The 11,671-nt window shown below is 49.7% G+C and overlaps 1 protein-coding gene across 2 annotated transcripts in view; it reads left to right on the plus strand.

Annotated features, from left to right (window-relative positions):
* Positions 1-11,281, plus strand: part of LOC122390517 (sodium channel protein 60E-like) — a 57,623-nt gene extending 46,342 nt beyond the window's left edge. The window contains exon 2 of one of the 2 annotated variants that reach the window (XR_006258168.1): positions 9,756-10,146. Coding sequence is in view for 1 of the 2 variants with exons in the window: in XM_043383554.1 (XP_043239489.1) it covers positions 9,756-9,815 (60 nt within the window). In the remaining variant the exon portion in view is untranslated. Of the gene's footprint in view, positions 1-9,755 lie in introns of both variants that reach the window. The other variant, XM_043383554.1, reaches the window with a different exon arrangement.
* Positions 11,282-11,671: the final 390 nt, after the last annotated feature.

Here is an 11,671-nt window from a genome sequence, read left to right on the forward strand (position 1 = left end):
GACTGCCATGGGATGCAATGGAACACTGGAGACCACTTGTTTGTTGAAACGGACTGAAAGCTGACATGGTCAGTGAGTTACGAGGTAAAGTTTAGGATGCATGCTTTTTCTGTTTGTTCCAAAAGATTTTCCATTGTCCATATCGTGCCTACAATGCGTTCATACCTACATGCATTCATATTGCTTCAATGTGCTGCGACAGTTGTATGAAGGTATATTCGCAACCTTTCCAAACTCGTAGACGCTTAGTCTAGATCGCTTTTTTGTGTGTTAAATTCATAGTCCGTTTGGGACCAGAGCAGCACTCCATCTATCATATCGTCTTAAGCATATGTAAAATCCGACAACCGTGTCGTGTGTTATAACGCCAACGGCGCAGAGACCTCAAAGTGGACCGTGCCTGGCGATTTTCGCGCCGTCTTTGTGGGCTAATGCGTCCCATCGGTCTCGTTGGTTCGTCTGGGCCCTCGCCGCCGCTTAGGGGCTCGTTTAGTCACCCACTTGAACGGTCCGCGGGCGTGCTAATTGAAGACCAGCGGTCAACGACCTTCAGAGGTGCAAATCAACTCGCCCGCAGGAGTGTATTGACCTGGTTGGTGTGGTGTGGTCGGAAAGCTAAATATATCAAGAAACGGCTCTTTTTATATTTGAGTTTTATTCCAAGTTTTTGAAGAGGCTCTCGCAGTTTGAAATTATGACACAGACATTCATTAGAAAATAATACTCATTTGAATATTTGCTTATGTGAACTGATAAGCTCACCATGAAAAAGGGGATTCACTAACAATATCAGGCTGTACACGACTTTTATTTGAGGCTCAGATTAACACATGCGGCGCTCCAATCTTGTGAAACTGTCCTCACTTGTGACACATTACATAAGACGCGACAAGACCATTAAAATGCTGTGAATCCAGATGTGTCCACCTATGGCGTGATGTGATCGAGAAAGAGCTTTTGGTCGGTAATTATTAGTTTCATTTATTGCCATAAATGTCATTCAGCTACTTACAATAATGAAATTCAATTAACCAGCATCCTTTTACGCTAGAAAGCAAATTTAAACTGAGTACTGATCCATTTATTTCCAGCCGGATATCGGATTTGCAGATTTGCAGCCAACATCTTCCTACACAACAGCTGTCGAATATTGATCAGCCCCTCGCCACCTGATACAGGTCAGCCCGTGGCTAAAGTCAGCCTGCTCGCTATGTCTGTCCAGCGAATCTTTTGAGGGCTCCTTGCGCGCTATTTTTATTCTGCGGCGCATGCCTCAACAGTGGAGTGCTGTTGTTTTTATCGATTTCGCAGAGCTGGACGGCACCGAGCCGCCTGTTTATTCAACTCGGCTGAAAAATATCCCACTGTTTTCTGGTGATACAGGCTACAGAGCCTCCCAAATGTCTGAGGAACCGCTGACCAAAGAAGATAAATCTTCACCAGTCTTTACACTAATGGCTCCTGCAGATATTGTGTTTTGGTATCCTGGCTTTGGAGTTGGTATTGGTTGTTCTTGTGCTTTTTTCCCGATCTTTTTTTTCTCTGTACATTTCATGATAAAACATTTTTCAGCGGCATTTAAACTACGTTTTAAGAAATTCGCTGGTTTCTGTTGATACAAATCGCCGCGGATAATTTTGAATCTTACTTTTAATAACTGCTGAATTAAGTGTACCAATTTCACACACCAACAAAACTACACACGTGCAAGCGCTCAATTCATTAGAACATTCACACCCCGCCTTTTTATTTCCCCCTTATCATGCCGATACTTCCCGGCACCTGTCGATTTCGGCCATCGATAGGCGCTGATGTGTGCGGTTCCAGTGAGCCATTTGCGCTCGATCCGTGGTCCGGACCGTGGCGTGCCGGGCCCCACTCAGCCCACTCTGTGCGCGACTGTCTTAGGGAACAGCACCGGTCAATACCAGCGCCCTTTGCTGAGGTGGGCGCGCGGGTCGGCGTTTTTAGGGTTGGAATTTCCTCGCCCATTCTTCTACTATTGCTTGGAGGATTACAAAGCAGCACATGGTTAAGAATACATTTATGTATTGTATTCGCTCTAATCCAACCATAAAATCCCAGATCCGAAATTTACGAGAGTGGCAGCTGCGTTGAATTTATGCAATAGCTATCCTAGTTACTGGCTACTGCTTAGCGCTTGCGAAGATAGGTAAATGGCAGTTTATAAATATAATGTCTCGTACTGATATGAATATGATGCTATGATATGATATGATGCCGACTGGTATATGATACGGATATGATAGGGTGAATATGTTACGAATTTCGTGACGGCAAAAGTTCATATCCCGCAAACTCTGCACAGGTCTTTAGCAATTTTAAGAAAAAATTATATTTGAGAGAAATATTGATACTGTATTGTTTGTGCCGCTTGGCAATGCCAGTAAAACGGAACTGAACAACAAGGAATCCATTAGTAGACGGAGTTGCTCTATCAACATCTTTTGTTTTCCCGGGAACGCCTGTTATGATTTTTGTTGCAACACCTTGCAATTTGGATCTATGCTACGCATTTATCTCGGGCGCGCTATCACATTAGGATGGCTTAGTCAAACGAAGGAACATAACAAATACCTACCGAGCAACTGCTGCTGATGATAGAACATGACCCACCCCAACAACCGATGCTGTTTTATTTGACAGTCGCAGTATACGGTCCGCAGTTGAATGTTCGGCGCATTCTTTTCTTTTCCGTCGGTGACCGCCAGTTGGGTAGTCTCTGCCGCCGACTGCCCGCGGCGCGTCCCACAGCGTTTGTTTGCCACTAGACCGGGGGTAGTGACGCGGGTGGGGGGAGGGGGCGGAGTTAGGGGGTCCGGGAGGGGAGACTGTGTTGTCTCGCGCCACATAACCAACTCGTCCGAGGCGGGTGCGTATTATTTAGGCCAGGGTTCATAATGTCCAGGGCACAATGTGTCCAGTGCTCGAATTGGCCAGTGCCTTGAATTGGCCAGTGTTCACATTGTCCAGGGATTACATGGTCCAAAAGTGGCCAACTGGCTGCAGATAGGGTATATTCAAAGAGGCCAGGGTTCATAATGTCCAGGGCACGATGTGTCCAGTGTTCAAAATGGCCAGGGATCATAATGTCCAGGGCACGATATGTCCAGTGTTCGAAATGGCCAGGGTTCATAATGTCCAGGGCACGATGTGTCCAGTGTTCAAAATGGCCAGTGCCTTGAATGGGCCAGAGTTCATAGTGTCCAGGGATTACATAGTCAACCCAACCCAACCAAACCTAACCTAACCTAACCTAACCTAACCTTACCTAACCTAACCTAACCTTACCAAACCTAACCTAACCTAACCTAAGGTAATGATGTTTGCCTACCAGGGATAAGGAAATAGTTTCTCGCATGAATAGATTGCAAGCAATAGTAAATCAAATATTTTTAGGTTAAAGGGACCCTCCCACCTTCATAAAAGTTAATGAATTGGCATGAAAGTGATGTCGCTCGGTTCAGAAAGAGCAAAAACGAATATCTACCAAATTTCATCGAAAAATATTCACCGGTTTTCAAGATATTAGACTTTTACTTTTGTTTACTTTTTGGGATCTCCGCTGTTCCTAGCGACTTTATTTGAAAGTGCGGCATTTGTTGCGCGCAAAGCAGCATATACCACCGCGTGCTACAAAACGTTTTAGTCAAACATTTAACGGACGTTCGAAAGCCTGATGACGTCATCAGATTCCCGTAATGGTTAAGAGATAGGGACCACGCTGGTCCCACCCTGCAAGTAAAGGGAAGAAATTTCTTGAACACCATAAAGCTGCGGGGGTTGCGACCAGGATAAATGGTGGTTTCTGAGCCTGGCCGCAAACTTGGCTATCTCAACTCAAAACTAATGTTAAGGTGGGAGGGTCCCTTTAAGTGGTTATGCATCAGGCTTCAGGCCTTCGGCCTGAAGCCAGATACATAACCACTTAACCTAAAAATATTTGATTTACTATTGCCTGTAATCTCTCCTAAGGCATTGCCTTCGGCACTGCACTGCTTTGCATTGAGCTGATTCCATGTTTTTTTACATAATGACGTCACTTTCAGTGACTATGTAATCCCTGGACATTATGAACTCTGGCCCATTCAAGGCACTGGCCATTTTGAACACTGGACACATCGTGCCCTGGACATTATGAACCCTGGCCATTTCGAATACTGGACACATCGTGCCCTGGACATTATGAACCCTGGCCATTTTGAACACTGGACACATCGTGCCCTGGACATTATGAACCCTGGCCTCTTTGAATATACCCTATCTGCAGCCAGTTGGCCACATTTGGACCATGCAATCCCTGGACATTATGAACTCTGGCCCATTCAAGGCACTGGCCATTTTGACACTGGGCATAGCGTACCCTGGACATTATGAACCCTGGCCAGAATGAATGCTCCCCTCCGAGGCACGGCCGCACCAAGGGAGAGACGGAACGAAGGTGGAACGAGGCGGCGGGAGAGAAGTAGAAGATGGATAGTGGTGCGATCGGTGAGATGGACGAAATACAAGAATTCGATGGACGGGTAAAGACGGGCAGAATAACAAGATAGACCGCTGCAGACCGTCGGAATTTGGTCGGAATGCTTGGCGGGCAAAACGACAGATATACTAGTCGAGGTCGAGACGAATGAGAAAAGACAGACATGTAGGTAGGTATACCAACGAAAAATGGAGACAGCCTCACAGCCCAGACACTCATTCGAACGGACAAACAGACATGCATATACATTACACAGGCAGACGGACAGACAGGCCGCAGCTGCAGACATCTCTATCCCAGCGCTCCATGACCGGCCAGCCCCATTCCTCTCGGTCTGCCGGGCGCCGGAGGTCGTCCCGTCGCGGCCGACGCGGCTTTGTGAGGTGTCGGCGCCGACGGCTCCTAACACGGACCGGATCACAGGGGATCACGCTCGAGAGAATGTGGGAGGTGGTTCGGAAAGTTTGGACACTGAGAGCCGGCGAGTGGCTCTCAGCCGTCCGACGGAGCCTGAAGAGGTCGGGAGTGGGCTCTCAGCACAGAGCAGATGGGGCAACTTGGCCCAGAAGAGGCAGACCCGCAGGCAGACAGAGTGGTGCCTCGCCGGCCGAGGAGAGGCGACTTCCGCCGCGACTGGGTGTCCGCGCGACGCGACGGGACTGTCCGCAGTTGGCTCGAATCAGCCGCTCACAATTTGTAAATAGCGGAAACGCCATGCTGGATCGGGACCGGGCTTGTTTATAAAACAATGGCTTCTGTGTATGTCAAGCAATCAATAGGGTCGCAGCGAGGCTGGGATCGGGAGGGCGGGACGGCGAAAAGAGTCCGCCCTGAATCACCAGCATGTGATGCATGTATCACTGGAGCTGATGTAGCCGCCAACCTACCAGAGCTTCTCAGAAAGGCAAGGTCCGGGGAGTTACCCTCAAGAGTGGGGTGAAATATTTTGACACTTTTGGTGGTGTCTGTCTAAGGTGTGATAATTTTGCATTAATGCCATCTTGAGTTGTTTTGACGCAGCACCTTTAGTAACCGTTCTCAATGATTTGAGAGCCGACCTATTGGTTGGCGATTATCAAAAGCCCGTGATATTTTTCCAACTTTTTTTTAAAAGAAGCTTTGTTACTATTAAAAGTCATGTTTTGTGATGTCGATAAGCAAACACTTTGATATGGAGGCGAGGGGAACTCAGTGTCAAGCATCAGAAACAGTAACAGTTTCGATTTATATCAAAAGCTCAAATATTTCATTGAATAAATAAGCTATTTCGTTAAAGCATACGCTGTGGAAGAGAGACATAGTACAAAGTGGCCTTTCAACCAAGTGACATGCACGTCACGACAGCCTTTAATCTTGACGTTTGCCCTTTGCCCGGTTCAGTGATTTTCCTTTCACGCAATTAGAGGATATAATGGATAACATCATAGGCGGCGGAACAGGAAGGTGGGGTGCAGGGGGAGAGGAGATCACCGCCTAGTGCCCGATTTTCGAGTCTGTTACATCGGTGAGCTCTACACATGAGTAGCCATATTGTCAGACCGTAATGTCGATTTGTCTATCGAAAACCAATGCTATCTTCCCGCCAGTATTTGTTATTTTATTCGCCCTTTGATCTGGTGCAATATTGCTCTTATTTTTCGCTGTGCTGCTTCGCTACCCTTTATGTTTTTGTTCCAATAATCCAAGGAATGAAAACATTTCTAGTGGATGTGACTTCGTATAATTCTTTATCTTGAATATCCGAAATATTTCTGATTACATTTCTACTCAACCGTTTCATCACCAAAGAGCAACAAACACTCTCTAAACCCAGGGGCGGCGCCACGGGTTTTCGATAGGGGGGGGGGGGGACGGGGACCGAAAATCGAAAATCCCAAAAGTAGATACTGATCGTGTATGCAAAAAAAAAAAACGAGGCACGTAACGCCGCCAAAACTTGGCAAAGCCCAAAACACATCGAATGGTGCATCCCGTTTCCAAACTTATCCTAGGACACCTAAGATCGATCACCTTTTCAAGCATCCTTGCCTCTAAATCAAAATTTGCAGTCTTGCCAATCCCGTTTCCAAACTTATCCTAGGACACCTAAGATCGATCACCTTTTCAAGCATCCTTGCCTCTAAATCAAAATTTGCAGTCTTGCCAACTCAAAGCTGGTTTCCTACAAGCTGCGAATTGCTTAGGTATGACTTATGAGTAGCAGTGCCAACTATTCTTACGTTTCGTACTTTCAAATTTTCGATCTTACGTCTCGTCAGCTTCAGGGCTTCACCATCATATAGTCATGGAGGAAAAGTGCGCCAAAACTGCAATATAATTTCAGAATCATGACATCACCACCTGATCCATATGCAACGGGCAGGGTGCAGCTAATGGCTAGCCGTCAGTGGTCATGTCATCGGTGGTCACTCAAAAGGTCATGCTAGGTCATGGAAGGTCATCAGCCGTTATTTGATCACACTTTCTGATGGATTTTACTTGCCAAGAGCTTCGCGGGAAAAACGAGCGCATGTACCGTTGAAAAAAAAAAAATTGAGTGAAAGGGTCTCAACTCTCAGGTCCGGCGACCTCTGCAGGTGAAATGCCCCAGGGTAGGATTCCGGTCCTTGTTGATTAACTTCGTCAAAAATGGCAGTAGAGCTGTGATGTCTGTACCATTGTGTTCGTCATGATCGAGCTGGCACGACCTGCATCGTTCTCATATTCACCCTCCAATCGTAACAACTACAGCAGGGATTGGCAAATGGCGGGGGCCGGCGGGGCACCCCCTTTGGGTGGTAATGAAGGCCTCTGGAAACCTCATCCCTCATCTCTTTAGCATAAGTGGCTCTCCTTATGGAACAGGTTTCTTGACTGGTCTGTTTCACCCCAGAATTCACAGACTAGTCAAGGTAAAACCGAGCGCACCACAGTGAGCACAATTTGATAAGCTGGTGTATCTCAATTTTCATGTGAAACCTTTCACGTATCACGTACCTAAAACCCTTTCGTGCACTCATGCAAAAGCAACTGCCATGTTTCAACAGCTGGTAATGGCATTTTCACAGCCGCTGACGTAAGAAGGGGAGGGGTGGGAGGCTCGATTAGACCCCCAGCCGTTCGGCCGCCGACCGAACTTAGTTTTGCAGAGAAAAAAAAACGAGTGCTATCGAACCCCTTGACGAGAGGGAGCCGATGCTATCCAATTATAAGGTCTTGGGCTACTGCGTGCTTCTTTAGTCCTGCCTGTGATCTATCCGAACACTTCTCCCCACAAGTGCTGGGGTTAAATGGCATAGATTTCAAATGGTTCCTGTGGTGGAACTGCCATGCTTGAATTTGACTAATTAGGAATGGAAAATATCCATATAGTAACGGAAATCTATGAAATTTCAGTGAACTTGGTTTTGTCGGCAATGGGGTTTGGCAGTGGGGTGGGGAGGTAATGGCGCCCCAAAAAGGGGGGGGGGCACGATCCCCGAGGCCCTGCCGATCACCTTATAACTACAGGCATCACAGCTCCACACCTTTTGCAGATGGCCAGGACCCCCTGCGATACATCCCAACAGCAATCTTTATTCAGAACCTGCCTTGATTAACCAACGATGCATTAAATGCGACGGATAACTCTACAATGCATTATTATCAACTATTGAACGGGCCTCGCCGATAGGGGGGGTACTGTACCCCCCTAACTTTCGATAGCGGGGGACCTGTCCCCCCCGTCCCCCCCGGTGGCGCCGCCCATGCTAAACACGGCGTTAAACACCGATCAGGGGGCCCTGAAGGGAGAAGGCGATCGTTTGGCGGCGGTCCACCGCTCCCGACCGGCGGGGTTGGTTCGGGCTACTGTCTGCTGACTATGGTGGGACAGCACGGCAGCCGGTGTTCACCATTAGCTGATTAGCCGGCCCCTGCGAGAGGACAGCGGCTCGGCCTCTGTACGACCGGTGCACCTGCGCTCCCAGCGGGTCAGGGTCAGGCCGACACGTCCAGGGCAGCGGGACAGGGAGCCGCTTACCCAGGGACCGACTGTATGACCGCCTGAGACGTAGTGAAGGGCGAATTCAGGGGGGGGGGATTAGGATCATATACTGCGGTTTTATATGAATATTTCCAACGCTATCTTATTTTGTGTGTGTGTTTTTTTTTACTCCACAGTTTCCTTTTTCTGGTTGTTTATGTCACTAAAATAAAAGTGGCCGGCCAGACCCACTCCCACCGTCGGCCCGGTTCTCTACCTCACGTCCCTCGCAGTATATCTGCTGTATATCTGCCGGGTGCTGTCACTGTTCAGTGTGGAGGCACAGCGACTGCAGGGAGTGGGCGCCGCCCCGCCCCGGTCCATTTTCAGCCGCCCCGCCCGGCCTGTAGTCGGCGGTGCCGTCTCCGCCCCCTGTCCGTCTCCCCCCTCTCTCTCTCTCTCTCTCTCTCTCTCTCTCTCTCTCTCTCTCTCTCTCCTTGTCCTCCCTCCCCTCTGTCTGTCCGAAGGCGTGGCGAAGCCTGGCGGAGGACCTGCCTAGTCGCTCTGACGCCAGCTAATCCCATCACGGCCTATCCGATAATCAGATGACGATAATAGGCGAGTAATGGGGACCTCACCGTCCGTCGGACGAGCTGGCTACTTGGGCTGCGCGGCCGTCCTCCTCCGTCTGCGAGCGACGGAGGCAGTCGCCCCCCCCCCCGCCGCACTCTGTGAGGGGGGGGGGGCGACTGACCACAGGCGGGCCGCTGTCAAATTTGTCTTCATCAGCCACTCGTTCGCTGACTGCAGTAATGGAGCCGGGCACGCGGCTACCCGGCCCGGCGCAAATGAATAAACAATGCGGCACATACATGCGCAGAATATACAGCTTCAGTAAAGAATGGGAAGGATTTTTCTTGTAGACCTTACAAAATGAAAAAAAATGTATCTTAACTTTGATCAATATGTTATAGATTAAACTGTACACGAAAACAATGTTTTCCTGTGCAAATGTTCCACGCCTGTGTAGAAAGAAACGTTAGCTTTCGTTGGTATTGATTGGACTCGAACAGGTAACATACATAGTGTGTCATTGACTCTATGATTATATCGACAGTGACTCGGCCCATTTTTTCCTAAGCCTGTTTTGTATGTCCTCTGTGATGCTAACTGCATAAGTTACAGTTAATATTGTCGGCAGGGGACTGTCCAGGATGACACATATTCAGTAGGCTCCCGACTTTCCCGAGATTAGACGTAACGATTATCGTGACTTCCTTACTGATGACGTGTTTCTTTCTATTTCAGGTAAGTTCGCGTACTGCCACCGGCAGCGTATCCTGTATAAGTGTATGGTCCGCCGTCTGAAACGCATCACCTCGTTCATCACGGCGTCCTGGTAAGTAAAAGTCTTGGTGGCTCGACATGAAAATTATGCGACGGCCGCTGTAACGTGTACAAGTCACACCATTCTCATCAGATCTGCATCTGGACAGCAGGTTCCACACATGACCTGTTGCGGCGCCGGGGGCGTCGGCTAGCGCTCACCCGTTCCCGTGCGCTGCGTCTCGGGCCGTCAGCGTGACGTCACGGCGTCATCGGGCGGCGTCACTCGGTCATCGGGCGGCGCCGATCCGTCAGCGGGCCCGCCCCGACGGCGGCCGCCACTTCTGGTGCTGTCGCCCGTCGGGCTAGCCTTTCTGTGTCCGCAAATCAATGACAGCGGTAATAGCCGGTGGCATGGAGCCGCCAGTGCTGGCCGCCACTCGCCAGGGATACGGGAACGGACGGCGGCACGGGAACGGCGGACACCGACACCGGCGGCGGCACGGGAACGGCGGACACCGACACCGGCGGCGGCACGGGAACGGCGGACACCGACACCGGCGGCGGCACGGGAACGGCGGACACCGACACCGGCGGCGGCACGGGAACGGCGGACACCGACACCGGCGGCGGCACGGGAACGGCGGATACCGACACCGGCGGCGGCACGGGTACGAACATGGACACTCAGAGCGACACAGCACGGGCAACGATACCAGAACCGAGAGCGACACGACACCAGACAGTAGCAACATCGCACAGCCCTGCAACGGTCTTTGCACCGGTACCGGTAACACGGGCGCCGACATGCTACCGGCGCAGACAGCGACACAGACACAGGCACCACGGCACCGGCCGAAACAACGACACCAACACCAGCACCACCGATAGCACCGGCAACAACAGGAACACTGACAGCAACACAACAACTAACGCCAGGGTCACTGTCACAGGCACCGACCCCGACGGTGGAATCAATGTGGCATTGTGGCATAGTGCTGCGGCAATACAGTATACTGCAGGGGCTCTCCAGGGACCCTTCAGGGAAAGTTCAGTCTAGCTAGTTGGTCGGCCCGACTGTGTAGTGTTTACAGTCATGCAAATAGTTTTGGTGTCGTCTGTGTAAAACATATCACAGCGACTTTCAAACAAGGCCATTAGTGTTGTACCAGGCTTCAGATACAGGTTCTTGCAGATGGAACCGTAGATGAAAATTTATTCATTGTGTCTTTATTATACGGATACATTTATGAGTACTTCTGAACGGACCGCTTAATGTTTTCTACATGTTCTTTTTATGGCGCGATTCATGAACCGATATATTCGCATGCATTGTGCTAAAAATGAGCCTGCCTTGATTTATGTAACAATGAGTGAGATGCTCTGCAGAAAAGAATGACAGCTGTCTGACCAATAATGATAATTGATAAATAATGTGGATAGTATTGTACATTCTATGTCTCCACGTCTTCCACTAAAATATACCGCCACCCACGGCACGCATCCAATCCATAATTCATCGTAAGATCGAGCTGGTCATGCATTATTTACTTTTTTATCATTCCGATGGTTATTTATCTCCATATGAAAATAAATAACATTTTCAGTCGTACCTTCCTTCCGCTCGGGCCTCTTCTGAGCCTCGTGTTCCGCTGCTCCTCATGACAGAGCTCTAGCTCCGTCCTCCTTGACGCTGCATTGGTATGTGTGCGATAGCAGCCGCAACTATCGCCCGTGGCCAGACGGTGGGCGGGCCACTCCGGGCCAAATTAGACAGACGCCGGCCCCGTATCGACCTGTCGAGCATGCCTGATGAACCTGCCCACCGGGCCGGCCACGAGCGTAAATCGCCGACTCTGCCGGCAGTGTCCGACCCGACATGGCCGTGCGTCTGTCGA

Source organism: Amphibalanus amphitrite, unplaced genomic scaffold, assembly GCF_019059575.1.
Source record: "Amphibalanus amphitrite isolate SeventyFive unplaced genomic scaffold, NRLGWU_Aamphi_draft 000398F_arrow, whole genome shotgun sequence".
Lineage (NCBI taxonomy): Eukaryota > Metazoa > Arthropoda > Thecostraca > Balanomorpha > Balanidae > Amphibalanus > Amphibalanus amphitrite.